This window comes from Aspergillus udagawae (genome assembly GCF_001078395.1).
Source record: "Aspergillus udagawae IFM 46973 DNA, scaffold_9, whole genome shotgun sequence".
NCBI classification, from domain to species: Eukaryota; Fungi; Ascomycota; class Eurotiomycetes; order Eurotiales; family Aspergillaceae; genus Aspergillus; species Aspergillus udagawae.
This window is the reverse complement of record NW_025091272.1, coordinates 2,028,636-2,049,523: the sequence shown is the minus strand read 5'-3', so window position 1 is coordinate 2,049,523 and position 20,888 is coordinate 2,028,636. Positions and strand designations below refer to the sequence as shown.

General features: G+C 49.4%; 6 protein-coding genes across 6 annotated transcripts; 5 read left to right on the top strand and 1 right to left on the bottom strand.

Moving 5' to 3' along the window:
- Positions 1-1,870: 1,870 nt before the first annotated feature.
- Positions 1,871-3,943, top strand: Aud_010967 (putative galactose oxidase; the record flags this gene model as incomplete). Its single annotated transcript, XM_043295798.1, has 1 exon — positions 1,871-3,943. The coding sequence occupies one exon, from the start codon at positions 1,871-1,873 to the stop codon at positions 3,941-3,943; it is 2,073 nt and encodes a 690-aa protein (XP_043151733.1).
- Positions 3,944-7,162: 3,219 nt separating this feature from the next.
- On the top strand, positions 7,163-11,937 carry Aud_010966 (putative Insecticidal toxin complex protein TccB2; the record flags this gene model as incomplete). The annotated part of the gene is made up of 7 exons (XM_043295797.1): positions 7,163-7,242; positions 7,383-7,976; positions 8,043-8,561; positions 8,695-9,292; positions 9,323-10,108; positions 10,208-11,071; positions 11,329-11,937. 7 exons carry the CDS (start codon positions 7,163-7,165, stop codon positions 11,935-11,937), a joined length of 4,050 nt encoding a protein of 1,349 aa, XP_043151732.1.
- A 443-nt stretch (positions 11,938-12,380) lies between these two features.
- On the top strand, positions 12,381-12,977 carry Aud_010965 (putative Insecticidal toxin complex protein TccB2; the record flags this gene model as incomplete). Its single annotated transcript, XM_043295796.1, has 2 exons — positions 12,381-12,764; positions 12,846-12,977. The coding sequence occupies 2 exons, from the start codon at positions 12,381-12,383 to the stop codon at positions 12,975-12,977; spliced, it is 516 nt and encodes a 171-aa protein (XP_043151731.1).
- A 76-nt stretch (positions 12,978-13,053) lies between these two features.
- Aud_010964 (putative Insecticidal toxin complex protein TccB2) lies at positions 13,054-14,954 on the top strand (the record flags this gene model as incomplete). The annotated part of the gene is made up of 5 exons (XM_043295795.1): positions 13,054-13,087; positions 13,132-13,541; positions 13,584-13,780; positions 13,952-14,222; positions 14,349-14,954. The coding sequence occupies 5 exons, from the start codon at positions 13,054-13,056 to the stop codon at positions 14,952-14,954; spliced, it is 1,518 nt and encodes a 505-aa protein (XP_043151730.1).
- A 1,354-nt stretch (positions 14,955-16,308) lies between these two features.
- On the bottom strand, positions 16,309-16,687 carry Aud_010963 (uncharacterized protein; the record flags this gene model as incomplete). Its single annotated transcript, XM_043295794.1, has 2 exons — positions 16,309-16,400; positions 16,471-16,687. 2 exons carry the CDS (start codon positions 16,685-16,687, stop codon positions 16,309-16,311), a joined length of 309 nt encoding a protein of 102 aa, XP_043151729.1.
- Positions 16,688-18,824: 2,137 nt separating this feature from the next.
- Positions 18,825-19,400, top strand: Aud_010962 (hemerythrin domain-containing protein; the record flags this gene model as incomplete). Its single annotated transcript, XM_043295793.1, has 1 exon — positions 18,825-19,400. The coding sequence occupies one exon, from the start codon at positions 18,825-18,827 to the stop codon at positions 19,398-19,400; it is 576 nt and encodes a 191-aa protein (XP_043151728.1).
- Between the last annotated feature and the right edge of the window lie 1,488 nt (positions 19,401-20,888).

Here is a 20,888-nt window from a genome sequence, read left to right as displayed (position 1 = left end):
GAAAGGTGGACTGGTCGCCTCTATACTACCACCGTGCCCTGTAATGCACCTGTTTGATAAAAAAACCAAGAGTATCCGTACGTAAAGCTGAACCTGCAGAGTCCGCGTTTACGGGAGATTATGGGCCAGGTAGGCTACTGAACAGCAGGAATATAGGGGACTCTCTAGTTGGACTGAGCGCGGGTTACTAATATCTTGATCAACGCCAGCTGGCGGACCTTGCGTGTTGTGGTATGGCCTTGCTCAAGGAGTTATGGAGCAAAAATCTGTCTAGATGCTGTGAACAGAGTATACACTGACAGCAAATACGATCCTGAAAAATAATTGCACTATAGAGGGCAAGATTCCGGGCCAAGGTTTCGCACCATATACCGATTCTGCTTAAGGCAAAGTTGAGAACGTTTGATGCTATATCCAGACCAGGGATCGAGACAAACACGAGACAGAAAGGTGGCTTCAGATACCGGCAGTATACACTACGAAAGAAATGGCAAATTGAACCCTTTTTGAGCCAATACTAGCTACAGCTACAACAGTTTGGTTGAAGATTATGCATGTCATTCAAATATTGATCATAATATTGATGAGATATCTCCTACTTGAGGGATTTATAGTATAGCTAGTCTTTAAAGACAACCCTTTCGTAGGTTGGGTCAATTCCAATCATATCGCATGGTTACATCCCGCAAACATCAGACCTTCAAGGGAGGTGTTATATTCAATTTATTGGTTCGTGACACCCGAGGTTGAAACGGTCGGACAGGCACACCACAAGAATATCCATGACAAGGAGACCCTTAATGTTCGAGACCAAGTAATGTCGTCAGCGTTGTATGAGGCCATTACGTCGGTACTGTAGCGTAATGAGGCATACTGCTATACAAGGCTGGCTTTATAATTATCCCGCTCATCTCTGCTATAAGGAGACGACCAGGTTGCCTATCGTTTCAAAATTATTTCAGGGCCTGGCGATCAGCATGGCAAGCCACGAGGCATACCGGTTCATCAGGTCACAGTCCAACTACTGCTGACCACGGCAGTGCAATGATATCGAGGTTCGGATTTATTACTATTATTATTTACCCTGGAGTTTTCGCACTCGTTTAAGAAATTGGATGGGGTCCGAGTGAAGGGTGCGCCATTCGAGTGTGACGTGCATGTACTCGGGGGTGGGTTGGGGGTATGGACGGAGAGCATGTAATGATCAAGGGGCCCTGGGTATTTTGTCAGGTACAGTTCTCGGACCCGTTGCAGTGATGAACGATTTCCTATGTAGCTAAAGGTTTTCAATGGAGAACCTCCGGTACTCGTAGTGGCCAGGTGATCCGCAATAGACTGTCGTCGCTACATTGTACTATTAGATGCTTTACAAATCTCTCTTGTCAAGTGCACGACGGTAGAGATGGAGAGTCGACCGTTAATGAACCATGTCTCGTCCTCCTCATTAAAGGAAATAGCTACAACCACCCTCCAGCATGCTGAATGGTAGCCCGTGTCGGGTATCTGAAGGATAAAGCATGATCAAAACCTAGAGGGAGCCCTTCTACTGATCGATTGGACATCTCACATTACTACTTCTTCCGCAGTCGCATTGAATTTGCCAGACGGTGTAGTAGCAAGTGATATTGTGGGGTTTATTACGCACAATGGAAGGCCGTTCGTTCTTCAATTCCACGCATTCGAACTGTTCTTTCGAGCTTCCCGCGACATTACCAGGTGACATTAGGAGGTGACATCAGGAGGTGACATGTTAGAGTGATTGCAATATATAATTCAACTGCCGGCAATACAATTCAAGGATTCAGTAAAGATATTCATTGATTGCACATTCTACGGACATTGCACACCTCGCCTGCACGAGCCCATCGAGATGAATCTCAAGAAAATCGGGCCCCTGTTACTCCTCGGAGTTGCAGAGGCACGCAATCTTAATGTCGATTCATCAATTATTCATGCAGTTAGTAAGCAAAGGATGCCAGGCATTGAAGGTGGTCCTGCTGCTGTAGATTCGGGGGGTGAGGGCACAGGTCTCTTCCAATCCCCGCCTTACAACAGCAAACAGCTCGACCGCACAAACTGGGTCGCCACTTGCGATAATGCGCGTGCTGGCAATGAATGTTCTAAGGCAATTGACGGCGACAACAGCACCTACTGGCACAGCGACAACAACTCCCCATTGCCGCACAGTATTACGATTAACCTCGGCACAGCGCAGAATGTGAGCGGCCTTGCAGTCTGGCCACAAAAAATTGAAGATGGTTGGATTGTAGCACATGATGTCTACCTGAGTTCCGACGGAAACAACTGGGGACAGCCTGTCGCTCATGGGACATGGTGGCCTGATTCCACCGTGAAGATGGCTATCTTCGAGCCTCAGCAAGTGCAGTACGTCCGAGTCGTTGCACTTTCATCATCAGCCGGAGACAACGCAATCAGTATTGCCGACCTGCAGATTTGGTCCGCCCAAAATATTCCTATCGCACCAGGGGGTAAGGCCCTAAATGAAGTTGGAGCTTGGGGGCCAACCATCGACTTCCCTGTCGTGCCCGCATCCGCTGCAGTCGAGCCTAGTTCAGGGAAAGTCATCGTTTGGTCCTCATATCGGAAGAATCAGTACGGAGGGACATCCGGCGGCTTGACACAGACTGCTATGTGGGATCCGAATACTGGGGAGGTCACGCAGCGTGAGGTTTCCGATACTGAGCACGATATGTTTTGTTCTGGCATTTCAATGGATATGAACGGGCGGATTATTGTTACGGGAGGAAATGACGACTCTATGACCAGTATTTACGATTCCTTTGCCGACACCTGGCATACAGCGGCACAGATGAATATCGAGCGTGGGTATCAGGCGTCAACTATACTTTCGGATGGAAATATGTTTGTCCTTGGGGGTTCCTGGAATGGTCCGCAGCTCACGAACAAGAACAGCGAAGTCTACAACGTAGTTGCAGACACCTGGACCGAACTTCCCAACGCCGGCTCAAGCTTTATGCTAACTAATGATAACCTCGGTCCTTACCACCAGGACAACCATGGCTGGATATTTGGCTGGAAGAATCTCTCTATCTTTCAAGCAGGCCCCAGCCATGGGATGCACTGGTACTCTGCCGAAGGTCAAGGGAGCGTGACAGACGCAGGACAACGAAGCACGGACTATGACCAAATGTGTGGCAATGCGGTTATGTTTGATGCAGCTAAGGGAAAGATCCTCACCTTTGGAGGGTCTCCTAATTACGAGGATTCCACGGCTACAACGAATGCAACTCTCATCACTATCAGTGATCCTAACACCATGCCAGATGCTGTCAAAGCTGGTGGAGATATGCTCTATAGCCGCACTTTCCATACCTCGGTGGTCTTACCTGATGGAAGCGTCTTTATCACTGGTGGTCAGGCACATGGGCTCCCATTCAATGAAAGGACTCCACAATTGACACCAGAGCGTTATATTCCAGCGGATAACACGTTTATCGAGCAGTTCCCTAATAATATCGTCCGGGTGTACCATAGCTGGTCCCTCCTGCTTCCAGACGCTACAGTGATCAACGGTGGTGGCGGGCTCTGCGCCAACTGCTCAGCCAACCATTATGACGCACAGATCTTCAAACCTCCGTATTTATTCGACCAGAACGGAGGGATGGCTTCGCGCCCGGTAATTCAGAGTGCCACACCTAATGCTAAATATGGCGCCCAACTTACAATTGTGGTCAATGCGCCCATCGCTGGTGCCTCTTTGATCCGTTATGGCGCCACTACACACACCGTGAACACTGATCAGCGTCGAATAGAGCTAGAGCTCCAACCCGCCGGTGCCAATACATACACTGCAATTATCCCGAATGATCCTGGTATTGCACTTCCCGGCTACTATATGCTGTTTGCTCTGGATCAAAATGGAGTTCCTAGCGTTTCAAAGAACGTCCAGCTTACGGTGTAGGTAAGAAGGGGATAATACATATTGCAGGATGTTGACACGGAATGGTGGACTTGCCAAAGAATCGAGGATATGCGGATCTAAAACACAAAAAGTCTTGAGTTTGGAGCGCTAGCTATTCTGTGTCGTAGCCTCTTCTGAGGGGAGAATTTACCAAGAGCATGGGATCATTGGGTGTTGGCGGCACGGTGGGGCGCGATAAACTGTATGCCAATCAGTACTGTCATCTAAAAGGCGCACAGGTCAGGGTGCGGCAGTGTCCGAGTTGAGTCGCAGCGACCATCCAAAATTCAAGGCGGTCGAGAGTTGAAGCTAGGCATATCAACCAAATACATTTATATTTCCATTGAATCTAAGTAGTATGGCGCCTAGCTGCAGTATGCCTCACAGTAATGCAATGTGGACTCCCTCGTCGATCGCGTTTGGGGACCTTATTTCCTCTCCTAGGCTATCATTCATCTTACTCTCAAGTCTTGACTTAGTGTGCGGAAGAACTCATTTCGTCGATTATCAATTCTGTAAGCTCGAAATGCTTCACTGACCAGGTTTGCCTGGTGAGCGTCAGTCGATCTTCCAAGTGGCAGATGCGAAGCGTAGTGAGTTGCGAAAATTCCCAGAAATGGAGAAGAATATGACAGGGCTCCTGTGATTTGAGATAGCGGGAATCGAACCTGAAGACGAGTTCCTGTAGTGCCTTAACAGCCGGATTCTGAGCAAGTACGGCGGACTATTTGTACAACAAGGACTTGTGGTTTTTTTACAATAATTACATCTCACCACACTTACCCTCTCTACAGTTGCACGCACCGCAGTAATATTAAAACAGTAATATCTAATTCTTATATACAAAGGATATCGAATTCTCATATAGTAGGGATATTGAATCGAATAGTATTAATATCGGATCGAATGGTGATATTTTCATTACTGCGGTGCGGAAACAGCTTATTGCAGAATTCAAGTCCAACATAATATTATGCATGTGCGAGTCCGTTCTGATACGTATTGTACACATGGTGTATGGCTAACATTGGAATCAAAGCAGACAGCATGGCTTTTGAAATGATGCTGGTTCAGCCATCCAAATCTTAACATTTGCGCTTAAAATCTTTAATAGGGCATGTCAACTGCGCAACCTCGGCTGGCCCCAGCCGTCTCAGAGTCTTGTTGTTAACTAAGTTTTCCGTGCTTAAGCCATCAGGAAGTGTAATATGTTTGCCGTTTCCTGGCTGATTGAACCATGGCCGGGCATTTCCCAGGTCAGCCCAAAAATCACTACAAACCTCAAAGACATGATATACTCCACTGCCTGTATCGCACAGGTTCCTGGGAGGGATCGAGCGGTTTGGCATAGGGTCACAAATAGGTGCTAAATATTTACCGTCCGGAGCGCCGACTCGGTCAAGAAGCATGCCGCTCTTAAACAAGGTACCATTTCTTTTCTCGTTCCCACAATTGTCAATTGTGAATCCGTCCCCCGGAGGGTTTCGGTATTTTCCATTTGGTGCGTTGGCCCACTCGTTAAGATACTGCTCAGGACCTAGCCCTCCGAAACGGTCATAACCGTTTAGCATCTGTGAAACCATGCGCGGTTGAGTCGGCAGCGCCGTCGGGCCTAGCCTCGGATCACTGCACCTGCAGTTGGTATGAGTTGGCGTTGGCGACTTTACTGGACACGACGGGGTGCAAGTAGTTGGCGGTTCCATCTAGTGAGGTCAGTCACTTTTCTTCGCTATTCAATCTCGAAGGCTAACCGGAGCAGGGTCCGGTGCGAGATTCATTTGGCCAATTTGAGAAAGGACATAGCAAGGTAGAAAGATAAGAGCAAGAAGCGTAGGTAGCATGTTGATGGCTCAATCTCTGTATAACTTTATCGATACAAGTTATTTTTCGTTGGAGATTAATTTGGTCAAGCTTGAGATATGGGCGATGTCTTATACATGCTCTCCTATCGAGCCGGTCCCTTGTGATTAGCGAATCTGACGGTAGTTCATACACCCATCCGTACCCGATTGCAGATCATCGATGGCATTCATCCGCATAATACTAGGTAAGGTAGTACTCAGAGGTAATGAATGACGTCTCGAATCCAAAGTAATGGCCGCTTGCGGGATTTGGCTCAAAGACTCTATACGGCTGTTGATCATAATGAGTATGATCAAAGCTACGCGTAATACAGCTGGAGTATGCGCAATAAGAGTGAGTTCCCCCTTCACGCACCTAACGCCTAGACCGCTCCTCTTACGTCGAACGGCGTATGCAACGGAGCTTAAAAGTATGGAGACATTGATCGTTTTTGCAGTAGATGCCAATCATTCTATATGACTATGGCTTGATAATCATACTTTTGAACAACCGTACATGACCCGCGCCTAAAGAGCATTATACTTGAGTGTGGTATATCTGCACTCATACATGCCAGACAAAGTCCTTTGGGAACAGCAACGTACTTTACACCTCTTGATACATAAAACGGAGGCTCTAGTTACTAGGACTAATACTACTCATGATAATAATGTAAGGACTTAAGTAGTCTTAAGGATAACCTCCTTTCCAGTACAGAATTACAAGGTGTCATCGAACGACCGATGGAAAACCTTTAATTATTTGGAATTGCAGTCGCAGGCTCCAATGGAAACATTAACTTTCCTATGCGCATAAGCCATGTTGGACAGCATCGCATGAGGATTGAACTACCACAGACTAAAATACCCGTACTTATTAATTGGGACTGCAAAAGACGTCTTCCCCGTCGTAGCCGCTCATGCTATTTTTATAGTTGTGATGACGATTAGACGCATTATCTCACGGATGATATATTATTTGGCAGGTGTCATGAACGGTAGGGGTTTCAGTGCTTATCATTCTAGGTCCGTTCCGTTGGCTGCCGCCGGATATCTGGTTCAATTCGCGTCAGTGAATAATCCTGCACTTTAATATACACTAATTCAGATAAGGATGCAGTCCTGAGAACCGGATCTAGTCCACCTTACAATCTTCAGAATGACCTCTTCCACTTGGCTTGCCGGAACCCGGAACTCTACTAGGCCGTCTCTGTGGATGTCACAGTGGCTTCAGTAATGATACGGCCTAGTTGGTTTTACTAGGAGTTAATGAATCCACTGCCAGTGTAAGGTTACATCCTAATATACTTCCCAAAGTAGGCTACATTTCGTAATATGCCGTACGAGATTGGCCTCTAGCAACCAAGATGCTAGCAAAATGCCGCACGGCCCGCGCCGGCTTAGGCTAGCCGCAAATTGCATAGTTACGGTGGACTATAGCTACGATGTGGACTTCTGGTATTTTTACAATGATTAGACGCCACCACTCACCCCGATAAATAGTTGCACGCACCGCACCATTAACTATCAAATAGTTATGTTACTTAGTAAATTAGTAATATATTAATATTAAAACACGACTACACGACTTAGAACAGCAAATCTCCGCCGTCAAATGGGACTTCAGGCTCTGGGAATAGCACAAATCCCAGTCAGAAACGGCAGAAAGCAGCAGATGTCACTCCTTTCCTACTTGACCAGCTCTCAGCCATTGTCAGGGTTCTCCCTCTAGTGTCGATCTCGCTCGAGCAGCTCCTCTGCCTGTGGACGGATATTCCTACAGTGGCCATGGCATCCACTACATCTACCACGGGCACCAAGTCGCTGTATGAGAGGTTGTTCTTCACGGGAAACCTAAAGAGGAATGATCCAGTGTTCGGTCCTAATGCCAATAGGGATTACTTCACAGGTTCTCCACAAAAGCTGTCAGACAACCTGCCTGTGGTGATGGCAGCCTTCAAGGTGAAGGCAGACGATATCCGGTATCTATTAGGCCTGGTGCCAGATGCGTTTGGCACACCAAATCCCAGCCCGTTGCAGGATGTCCTCAGCATCCCTGTTCTCTCACAGATCTACCGGGCAGCACTGTTGTCCCAGGTCCTGGGCATCAAGCTCTACGACATCAGCCGGGCGATCCAGGGCTTTGGACCTGCCTTCAAGTCTACTATTACACTTTATGACTTCATCCACTAGTGGGATATCATGGAGTCGCTAAACTTCCCCTGGGAGGAGCTGCACTTCATCATCAATGAGATCAGCACTCCAGACAATCCACTCAAACATACTGCCATGTCGCTCCTGGGCACAGCGAAGACCATCAACGACAGTATCAACACGATCAAAGCTCAGTACATGGAGGTCACTGACCCGTCACATGCAAACATGCAGTGTACCAACAACATCATTAAAGCAAGACTGGCCCTGGTCTGCAACGATGATACAGCCGCAAAGATCCTGGACTTGCTCAATGGCACCAACACCTTCAGCACAACCAAGGCGCCTATCGTGCCGGAAACAGTAGCCGCTGCCTTCACGAAGAGTGTCACCAAGGCAGTAGTGAGTGGGAAGTTGACCTACATCCCATCAATGAAAGGGGGCAAGGCCCAGGTGCTTTGCAAGGGCATTATGACAGCCAACAAGATGGAGGCCGCCCACGAGGTAATATACTTGTTCAATAAGGCAATGGCAGTAACAGTGCTGGCTACAAGGGGAACCCCGGCGTCCAAAATACTAGTCTCAGCTAAAGAACAGGTCGTACGGGAGATGAAGACAGCATGGTCAGACGCATTGGCTGCATGATTACTCATTTCAGATCAATTTCCATCCTTTTGTCCATTCAGAATGTGTACCTGACCAATTATTCAGACTTACGGCGCAGCCAAAGAGTCTTTTTATGGACTTATTTGCAAGCATATTCAACACGGCGACAGTTGATCTTCAGAGCAATCCCTCAACGACGACAATCCTAGCTGGTGATGTGGACAAAAACACAACAGACCCACCTGTTGATGCGAAGAGACCATCTGAAAAGCAGTTCTTCTTTATGCAGCACTTTATCCCCTATCTCCAACAGACCCTGGCCCAGAACTTCATCCGCGACACTATCATCTCAGATGTTGGCTCCCAAGACAGGACTCTAGCACAGACAATTCTCGAAAACGTCACAATCCATGGAAAAGTCAAATTAGATTACCTACTGGAGCTGCTGGATCCCTTTAGACAGGACCGGAACAACTTCCAGGGCTATCTCATCGTGCCATGCAGCGACAGCTACGCCTTCATTTACCCAGACAACTCGGATACAGGGCCACCGCCCATCACACTCAACTACAAGGTCTTGACCTGGACCATCTACAAGGATGACACAGCACAGCAATACTGGGCTACGGACGCCAGTCAAGCTGTTCTTAAAGCTGGTACTCCGTACACGGCCTCATTCGTGAACCTCAACCCATCGTTACTGGAGTGGAAGCCGTCCTCAAATTTCCGCGCTGCTGTGCCCGGGTCAGTATAAATGCCTAAGATTGCCTTGAATCAGGCTTTGGAGGTCTACAACCGCCTGAAGATGACAGCCATCTTGGTGAACCACTTCCCGCTGACGGCTGACAAGGTGATCTATATCATCAAGCACAAAGGAGACTTCGGCAGCATGGACTTTAGCTCCCTGTCAATAGCACAGTGGAAACGGATCCAGGCTTTCATGGCATTCCAACAGTCACTGCCCTTAAGCGCATGTCTCCAGCTCATCAACCTCTTCAAATGGTGCACGCAAAATCCAACGGCAGTGGGGAGCGCGCTAGCGAGCCAGATCTCACTTGCGACGACCTGGTTGGCCGGCGATATCAAGGCCATGCTGGCGCGTGTCAACTTCTCCATTGGCACGGGCAATGACTTTCGCAACGAGATTATTCTCGTCCGGCTCAGCAAGCTGATCGTCCTGAGTGGTACGCTGGGCATTGATATTCCCAGGCTCTTCCACTGGTCCCTGCCACTGGGGACGGCCGCAAAGGACTATTTTAGGCTTGTCAGCATCAGCGCAGATATCGTGAAGGTCATCCGCTCCAAGCTCGACGCGATGAGTTGGAATGATGCCATCCAGCCGCTCAACTACGTGCTCCATGGGCAGCAACAAGATGCCCTGATTGCGTACTTGCTGGTGCAGGACGAGGTCCGCAAGCAGGGCATCATCAATGCAGACAGTCTGTTTGAGTTCTTTCTCATTGACATCCAGATGACGCCGCTGGTTGAGACATCGCGGATCAAGCAGGCCATCGCCAGTGTGCAGGTCTTCATCCAGCGGTGCTTCCTCGGCTTGGAGAAAGACGTCAACCCAGCGCAGCTGGACCGCGCTAGATAGGACTGGATGAGCAAATATCACGTCTGGGAAGCTAACCGCAAGATCTTCCTGTACCCAGAAAACTAGATCAACCCAACATTGCGCAACGATCGTTCGCCGTTCTTCGTCACCTTCCAGGCGGCGCTGATGCAGAAGGATCTCACGCCGGATATCATCTCATCAGCGGTGCGCAGCTATCTGTACAGCGTCAATGAAGTCTCCAACCTAGAGATGACGGGGCTGTATATCAAAACGCTTGAGTCTCACATCTTAGTTCGGACTGAGACCACTGTCACCACGGCCATGACGACGACAACGCTCACAACGATGGATCCAGACACCTCAACGACCTCGACGACGGCTCCGGTGACAAATAGGGCCAGCTTGGAGCAAACAATCACAACAGCGAAGACGCAGATCTACCTGTTTGCGCGGACGACAACCTCACCTTACAGCTACTACTACACCAGCTACAGCAACGGTTGCTGGACTGCGTGGTTGAAGATAGACATCGAGATCCCCTTCTACACAGTGCAGAACGAGCAGGGCCAGGACGTCGCTGTGGGAGCCTATATAACTCCTATCATCATTGGTGGACGCCTGCTTGTCTTCATCCCTCAGCTCACCAAGAAGACTAGCGCGAATCCCATGCAAAGCAGCCAGTCCACACAGACACTGGGCAACTTGACCCAGGACCAGCTCAAGCCCGTCAAGCAGTGGGAGATCAATATGAGCTGCACGGAGCTTCTCAACAGTAATTGGACGCAGCGTCAGGTCTGTTCCGAGGGTACCATGGTGTTAAATAGGCTTGGCTTTGCCAAGAACCCAGACAGCACACTCCAGTACCCCCAGGTGCCAGATCCTCTGTGTCCCATCAACAGCTTCTCCTTCATTGCCTCTGAGGTCCTGGCCCCGGATGCGACTAATCCCTTGAACAGGGTGCCCGTGGGCGTGTGAGTCATTGCATCCTGATTCACGATCCCCACCCTCCAGAAGCCGATCTTCATCCGTGGGAGGGGAGTATTCGTGGGTATCACCAAGTGGGACTTCATTGGCAGGCATCTAAAATACATTAGGCAGCGTTGCAGATGCTCTCGGACAACCTGGCCTTCCAGCCCACCGTTAGCACTGACTACACTACCCCGGCACGAAATATCTTCTTGCCACAGGAACAGATGGAGAGTATACAGTTGTGATTTGGCTACCAGCTCGGAGAGGCCAGCAATTTGGCCATCCTACACCCCTTCACTGCAATAGATGACCTGGCCAGCGGGGCTGGGCCCCGGCTAGACGCCTTTTTCAATGCACCGATGGTGGCCAAGGGTAAAGTGCACTCCCCCTTCACGCCCAAGGTGGCTGCCCAGGGTCGTGGGATTCTCATCACCAAGACGGTCGATCCGGTCTCTGGAAACACAGTACAGAGCATGCAGCTGCTGTATCACAAGCTCATCCACCAGATAATGTCGGCTGCGAAAACACTGGGCCCAGTCACATCGGCCCTGTTGCCGCTGTATTCCTATCTCGGTGGCTTGCAGGGCCTGGCTCCGGGACATCGGGGGTCTAACCTGGCCGCGTTGGAGCCATTCCCAGGTATCAATACAACGACCGGACAGCTGAACAACGCTGGAGGGTCCGTCGCTGGCCTGATGCCGGCAATGAGTGACCTGGACGAGGTGTTTGGCGGACTTGTCACCTCGGAAGACCAGTCGACAACAGGTTGGTTTAATGAGCTGTCCACGCCCTTCTCGCTGTACAACTGGGAGATCGGGCTACATGCGCCGATGCTGCTGGTGGACTGGCTGCTACAGATGCAGTAGTTCGACGCCGCTCTCAACGTCTGCCATTACATCTTCAACCCGCTGGTGCAGAGCACAGTGATGGATCCCAAAGAATTCTGGACCTTTGCGCCGTTCAAGCGAGTCGTCACCTAAACGACGGAGCAGGTATTCTTGAACTTTACGGCGGGACAGTTCTCATATGTGAGAAGGGCGTTGGGCCTGACATCTCTTTCCTCCTCTCTTCCTTCCCCCTTCCTGTCTTCTCATTTCTCAGAAACGAACTATAAACTAACCACCCATGTTGTTCTAGACAAGACGTATCCCACTGGCGCGACGCTCCATTCCAGCCGTATCTCATTGCACGATCCCGGCCGCAGGCGTACATGATGTGGGTGGTGATGAAATACATTGAGATCCTGATTGCCTACGGAGAATACTACTTCCGGCAGAATACACTGGAGACTATTCCTGAAGCCATCTAGATGTACATCCTGGCCTCGCACCTGTACGGGCCTCGCGGACAGGTCATCCCGCGGCCAACGCCGAAGAAGATGTACACGTACAATCAGCTAGCTACTAAGTTTGATGCCTTCTCAAACGTGATGGTGCAGATGGAGGAGGCCTTCCCCTTCAGCAACCAGACACCGCTGCCTGTGGGCAAGCTGCTGGATGATTCCAGCACGCCACTAGCCAATGTCTTTGGCTTTGCCGGCATACACTTCTTTGCTATCCCCAGCAACCCGAACGTGGCGGCTCTGGGGGTTATGATTGATGACTGGCTGTTCAAGATCTGCAACTCGCAGGACATTAACAGTGTCTTCTGCCAGCTGCCGCTGTTCGAGCCGCCCATCGACCCGGCTCTGCTGGTGTAGGTGGCCGCGTAGGGGGTCTCGCTGTAGATGGTACTGTAGGACCTCAACGGGCCGATGCCTAACTCTTGATTTCAGCTGCTACTGGCCAAGGCACTCGAGATGGCACAGGAGGTGCGATTGCTGGGCAGTTCACTGTTGGCGACTTGTGAGAAAGGCGACGCTGAGGCACTGAGCGTGCTCTGGTCTAAGCATGACACCAATATGTAGACCATACTTATGGCCCTGAAGAAGCTTACCCTGGATGAGGCTAATAAGACCCTTAAGGCACTTGAGTACAGCCATCATGCCCCCATCAGCCAGCTGTCTTACTACCTACAGTAAGTAGGCGCTGATTTGTCTGGTATACCTGCTGTGGATCAAGAGTTCATTGAACTCAATGCCTGTATTAAACAGCCCATCTCTGTTGGAGGGTTGGAGCTGATCCTCTTGGAGCAGGAGGAGATGAACCAGTACTTGTGCTTAGTGGACCTTAGCAACGGCGTTGCCGTCCTTAAGGTCATCGGCTTGGCCATGAACATCCTGCCTAACTTCTCAGCCCAGTTCATGCTGCTGGGCTGCGGCGGCTCGTCTATGTTCGGCGGCTCCAATCTGGGTGCCTACTACCAGGTAATCGCTCGCGGCGCCAGCATGGCCGTGAGCAATGCGAGCTTCCAAGCTGGTGTGGCTAGATGGCGCTTACAGGCACTGCGGGCGCTGCAGGACCGCATCCTACAGGCCAATATGGCTGGGTATGAAATCTCTAATATCGACAAGCAGATTACGACCAGCAAGGTGCGCATCGCCTTGGCTAGTAAGGATATTGACGTGCAGTAGAAGCAAATTAATCAGGCGCGTGAGATGGAAGACTTTTTGCGCCAGAAATATTTGAACACGGTGCTCTACGCCTGGCTTGAGGCTGCCACACGCTGGCTATACTACAACACCTACACGAAGGCCTATGACCTGGCTAAAAAGGCTGAGAAAGCCTTCTATTTTGAGCGTCTAGCGCTGCAGTCCACCTTGTTCATGCAGTTGGGATACTAGGATGCCTTACGCGATGGCCTCCTTGTGGGGGAAAGCCTCTTCCTCGCACTTAAGCAGCTTGAGGCCTGCTATCTTGAGGATTGTGGCTATAACTACAAGATCACTAAGGATGTCTTGCTCCGCTAACTTAACCTATTAGCTCTGCTCTAGTTGTGCAGCTCTGGCTCCTGCGCCTTTGACCTGCCTGAGGTGCTCTTCGACATGGACTTCCCTGGCCACTATATAAGATGCATCTACTCCGCAGCCGTGACCCTCCCCTGTATCGTCAGTCCTTACACGTCCATAAACAGTACACTGCGACTGAAGGCGCATAAGATCCGCTTCCAGCCCTTGAATGCCTCAGGCTCGGCCTATGTTGAGACCACTGATCAGTCTTCTGCCAATTCAGACCCGCGCTTTACCACCTCAACCGTCCCCATTGCCGCCATTGTCGCCTGCTCTGGATAGTCTGACACAGGTACCTTTAACTTTGAGACCTCTTCTAGCTCCCGGGATCACTACCTCCCCTTTAAAGGCGCTGGCGCCATCTCCTCCTGGTCCTTCTCCCTGCTGTAGCACCCGGACTCCGGCTTCCGCCAGTTTGACTGGCAGTCCATTACCGACCTCGTCCTCTCTCTGCAATACACCTCCATCAACGGCGGCGCCCAGATGATGCAGGGTGCCCAGACGGCCGTCGCGGCTTACCTTAAGCGCATCGACTTTGCCTTATTGGCTGGTGGTTTCTGGGCATTTTTCAATGTACATTATGAATTTGCCTTAGCCTGGATGGCCTTTCTGGCTACTGCTGCGCCTGCTCCTCCCTTGAACCCTTCTTCTATTGATACTCCAACCGCTGTTTCCCTACCTCTTCCTGACCTGAATGACAAACTGCCCGTCTTCGCGGCCTCTCGGCCCGCTGGTTCCGTCGTCGTCTATGACATCTATGTCTTCGCCGACCACTTCCCCGGCCAGCATCTCGCCCTCTGTGCCGCGGGCAAGGATGCCGCCTCTCTGATCCTGGTTGTGGATCTGTTAATTGTTCCCGCCGAGTTGACTGGGTATCAGGTCAAAGGTACCAGTGTGGTAGTTGGGGTTTTGGAGCTGGGACTGGATACGCGGGTGGCAGGCATGGCAGTGCAGACGTTGTGGGCGTGGTTATTGTTCTGGTATATGATGAAGTAGGGAGCAAGTAGTTCTCTCACGAGGTTTAGTTTAGCAGAATATTGCGAGTTCAGAGTGGATAAGAGAATCCCAAGGAGAGGAGTGACCGTGTGGCCTCTTTTTGGCCAGTATACCATACTAGCTTGTCATCTACATCCATCTCTATGGCAAGGCGGTTCTTTTCTGGTCCTTCATATTGCATTTCATCTCTGCACTGCGCTCGCAGGAAGGCAGACTAACTAAAGAACTTAGAGCGTGTCGGAGGACCGCTGCCCAAAGCTAAGAAGGGGGGATCAGGTCTGCGACTGGCAGATATGAGTTAATTAGTTTCCAATGGATTGAATAAGGACAACTAATATTATCGGAATATACCGATGACGGGAAATCCAAGTCTTGGGTCGGATCTGACGAGGCTTAACTGATAGCAGAGAGCTGAATGGATAACAGCTTTTCTGATATCAAAGCTTGTTGCTAAGTTAATTAGAAGGCAGGCCAGTCTTCAAATCCTGGAAAGACCGCTTCTCAAGTATACAAAGGGGAATATAGCTAGTAAAAGAAATCGTGTTGTATGATAGCTTTGTGATGACTGGATGGGTGACACGCGGTTCAGAACATCCATCTTTAGCTCTACATGATTGGATGAAGAGGAACTAGAGGCAGTCTGCAAGCAGAGAACCTGAGTAGATTGCCCCCGGAATTTACTCCTCTAGATCCCGGAGGCAGAAAATTGACCCTGGGATTCAAGCCAAGGGTTTCAGGAGCAAGTCAGCTCCTAGGGTCAGCCCATGCGTTCCAGACCCGATAGGGTCGTGGACAAGAGAATGAACCTACAGTAATATTTGAAATCAGATATATACTGCCTTCAGTTTCTGGTAGTATTAAAGACTCGCGTCCAGTGACCCTGAATGCAGTTTCGGACATAATGAATAGCACGTCGAAACCACAACAAACATTTTGAAAGTGATGTCGTTCACTGTGCATGATCTTTCCTCTCAGCCACCCAGTAATGTGATGGCCGCCGCCAGTTTTAAAAGGTCGATTAGAGACAGGCAAGCTAGCAGTCAAGTTTTACTTATAGCAGGTGAAATTCCCGTGCTTAGTCCAGGGTTATGTAGGCCCGAGAAGGGCATCCCTTGCGTCATGGGCAGGCACCACACTGTCCGTTTTTCACTTCATCTTTCTCTGATCACGGCTTCGTTCATTTGAATTGAAGGTTAGTTACTATCTGTCTCATCCATGCCTTTCCGAAATCTTTCTCCGGAGGATGTCATCTCTGGAGGCACTAGAATTATGCGAGCGGGGTTGGAGCATGACTGATATCATAATAGCCGCACGGGGATTTACAGTACATGGGCCGTGTTAACTAGTCAATGGCTCAAGGTAATTTCTCGTCGCTGATCTCATCCAAGATCTGGAATAAAACGTTGTCCTGTACTTGGCAGTAATTGAGCTCAGTCTCCTCAACTCCTGGGCATATTCTGCGTCGGAGTTCATCCATATTCCCCTGAGCATTATGTTGATCAAGCATCTGAAATACTTTTGAATTGATCGGTGATCTTGGGGATAGCCACGCCGATGATGGTTTGACCCAGAGCCACCAATAAGACGGCCAGGTAGAGAGCAAGAATAATGACGATCACCTTGGGCAGAGGAGGGTATTCTGACTCCTTTGGCGTCGAGATCTCATCCTTGATATCCTTAACGTCCTTCTCTGGTGCCGTTTCGACATCTGTTGTACTGCTGGCAGCCGTCATTGTCAAAGACCCTTTGCTAAAGCCCACGATTGCAAAACTGGTCTCGAGGATTTTGGCTGAAGATGGTAGCTGGCGAGGCCTGAGCGTTCCAGGCTAGAGTCAGGGGATCGAGAAAAGAATGTTTGCAGTCAGTGCTAGTTAGAAGATACAGCACACCATCCACACTTCGTTTCTCCCTTTCGTAAACATTCAAACGACGCGACGAGGGGAAACATTATTGTAATGATCTATGACGTTTCCATTTTTTTACGAGATCGGACATCGGCGTGTCTTCTGGCCGATTTACGTTGCTTTTCCATCAGACACATAGAAGGCAGCTGTGGCTGGCGCAGTAGCTTGAAGCAAATACGAGTCCGAATTTCCGGATAAGGCAACCAGCGCACCCGAAGGCGTCTGATTAACCTCAGCGCGTCAATTCTCCAGCACAAGTGGACAATATGGAAGCAAGTGCGAGATACCCTTTTTGGACCCTAGCCAAGAATGAGTCACATAAGCACGAGATCCTCTCTGCCTGTTTCGCCTAACCTGCAGCCTGTACGGAGGAGGAGCGAGACTGATGAAAGTACTTTTAGGCCGCGAGGCCACTATTTTCACCTATTTTCTCCCACTTTAGTCGGCGTCTTGGGGCAACTCCCGGAGATCAGGCAAATTCCATATAAATGGGTGAAATAGTTGGTCAAAGGACCCTGAAATCAGTTTCTGCATACCCTGTTAATGCCTGACTAGGTCAAAATTTCGGACCAAGGTTGCCAAACGCGCTCGGGCATCCCCCTATGGATTAGTAGGTACTCGATTCAGTCAATACGGTCCATGGCACGCCTGTCATAGTTGATCAAACTGAGTAGTACAGTGGCAGTTCAAAAGTCTGAATCTAGCAACTGGAGAAAAGGTCTATCTAGATACGATTCGACTTCCTCTCTTTCCAACTCTTTTTCAAAGATCTTTTAAAATGTCTTTCGAATCGTCTTTCTAAATAGTTTAGGCAATATCTCTCAAGTTGTCTTTCACGATATAGCTAATGAGATGATTTGAACTTTGGTCGGGGGTTTCGAAATTATGGAAGCCCACCATCCATCCAAGGCCACCCAATCCGCAAACCTCCGCTGGATACCGCGCTGCTTCATATTCTCAATCGCATGACAGATCATCGCCAATCCAATACCGGGCTTGCGGTGACGACGCATCAATCCCCACACAGCCGATTAAACCGGTATGGGGACAACAAATCTGGTAAAATGCCCAGACTTTATTTAATGATGGGAGGGGGGTTAGCATGAGGGTCCATCCGACCTGCTGGGCTTGGGAGTCGAAGGCAGTCATCACACAACCGGGATAATCCTTGGGATGGAGTGTGATGTAAGTTTCCACCCAACCCTACAGAGAAAAGGCATCTCATTGTTAGCTCGTAAATTTTTTCTCCTTCAGACTCCTTGCGAGGACCAGCAGGACCTTGAGGTTACTGGATAATATGGAATGGCCTTGTTAGGGCCACAACCGCTTTAGCTTGTATGCTAGCAACACGAAAACTCCAGGAAAATGAGGATCAATCATAGTTGCCGCCTGATTTAGTAGTAGTAGTAGAATTAAATTTAATATACCCGTTAAAGGTAGCCGCGATATCGCGAACCAACCAAAGTACCTCAGACCCGCAATAATCTATATTAATACCGACTGGTAGTCTTATTCCGAGACGAGCAAATTCGGAATCGAAACGCCATGTCCGCATCGGCAATATTCAAAAGGCTGGCATATTCCACTACCAAATAACTCTAGAAATGGCCGAAAGAAAAGACAGTACAAGGGGACTAAGCGAAACGGGCAGTTTACTCGTGAAAGCGGAGTTGATTAGTCCCGACCTGCCGGCCTCCATAACTTAAATGGTAAATTGGTATTCTGAAGGTCCGAGATTTGGGGTGGCTTAGCAGCGTAAGCTAGACAGGGGGGCGTTTTAGTTAGCACTTCACTGGACGTATTGCATTAACACAGGCTGAGATACGAGGCTACACCAGGGTGAATAAAACAAGGGTGCGCACGGATTCCCTCCAGACAGTCAATATATAGTCCTGGTATATCAATCCCACGGAAACGTATCCTTTCATATCTTCCAAAATCAATCTCTTGCAACTAGCGGTACAAAATGTCGTCGGGCGTGTGGGCAGATCAACCATATGCACTTATTAAAGAGACTGGTATCTTAACTCGTCTAGATGTGCTGCGAGATCATCCAGCGGTCTCAATGGCTCAAGATATGGCTCTTGCGCACAATGTGATTCTCCGCAGTATCAATGCGTCATATAACCAGTGCCTATCTGTACGGCCTGGGACCCCGGAAGCCACAGACTTCTTGATCTTCAATCAGTGCATCTTCGAATTTGTGAAGACGCACCACGACGTCGAGGAAGAGCACTTATTTCCCGATATTACAAAGCTCACGGGTGTGGCCGGTATCATGGAAGGCAATGTGCAGGAACACCGAGACTTTGAAGCCGGCATGGAGAAGTTTCGCCAGTATGTTTATGATACGCCTGCCGATAGGTACGACGGGACGAAGCTGCAAGCTATCCTTGACGAGTTCGGCAAGCCTCTTGAAAAGCATATGCACAATGAGATATCCACCTTGCTTAATCTTAAAGATTACGACGCGGTCAAATTGAAGGAGGTTATTGCCTCTCTCGGAAAGCAGTTTGCCAAGGCTGGTGACCTATTTAGGTGAGAATCTTGCCCATGTTGTACCTCAGTGGGCTAATGACCCGTTTATACGCGTGCAGACAGGCCCCACTTGTTATGGGGTGCGCGGACAATTCCTTCTCCATTGACGGAAAGATTATATCTTTTCCTCCAGTGCCATTCTTTGTGCCTTACTTGGTTAAGTACATTTTTGCCTCGAAACATTCGGGAGCCTGGAAGTTCACCCCATGTGATATGTTCGGCCGCCCACGGAAACTCGCTTTTTCGAACCCTAAGATATGAATACCGGCGTACCGTTGTCTATTCGATGTTTTCGTGAGTGTCTACCAGAGGAACTGGGTGTATGTGTGTTACGGGGCCACACTATCCACGGGCCCTGACATCATTGGATTCACCTCGGGGACCTTACATCCCCAGATGATTGCCGAAGTGTTAAAGGAATTACCGTGCGGGGGGCTGATTGTTCTTCGGTGCCAATCGGCATCGGATCGGTGTTGAATCGCTATTATTTCCTGTCGGGATATATCCTCCTGCATAATTTTATTATCGAACAGAGCATACACTAAAACAGTGTGGCCAGCGAACCTGCCACAGACTCACGCATCTGTACTCCCAAATTACAATAAACAATTCGCTTTGCTCCAGTGTTGTGATAAGATTAACACTTCAAGCTGATTGGATGCATCCCTTGGAGGTTCAGGATTGCCAACCCGCCATGCAGAACCACGCAGTGACCCTCCATCTAATGCATGGTCTGGAATCGCCATAATGTCCATGGAACCACGCAGAATCATAAGGGAGTTGTGGCGTTCTGGCATGATCGTCCGGCCTCTCGAGGTCTGAATCGTCAAAGTCAGGACTATCAATGAATTCAAGAGCCATACTTTTGTAGAGAGATTCAGCAGCTTTACTCACCCGTATTGCTGCAGGGAGGGGCGAATTTAAGCTGCGCGTCGGCGCCGTATGCCTACTGGGCGGTGTGATAGAGAAGGAGGTGAAGTTGGGCCTACAGGTGTACGATCTCATCGCTTCTTGTGGGAGGGGGGGTGTATTGGAAGATAGTAATACAATTTACTACGCTAAACTACTAACTTGGGGGGAAGTGTCGAATAAGCAATTTGGGTGTGTCGATTTAGCAATACCCGGAGAAACTAGTTATGGATCCTTTGGGTGGAAGGTCCGACGATGCATATCTTCAATGGCAACGCCACGCGGCAAGCGTCAACCGGGAGGCCAACGATCGGCGTCGCCCCACAGAGCGCCCCATGATGGCCAATGTGGAGCGCCTTCCGCTGGCCAAATGGGTCATCTTGGGAAGTCACACGTGGGATGTGGATGACCAGGGATCGTGTGGAACTCAATAACTGTGGGGCGAGGCTATGCAGTGGATTATTGGTTAACTGCTTTGTAAGCCAACCTATAAAAGGGGTGATGCTCTGTGTTAAAAAATAATAGTGCCCTTGCGGCATTTTCCCTTTGTATGATCAAGGCTTTTTAAACATTCATTCCTATG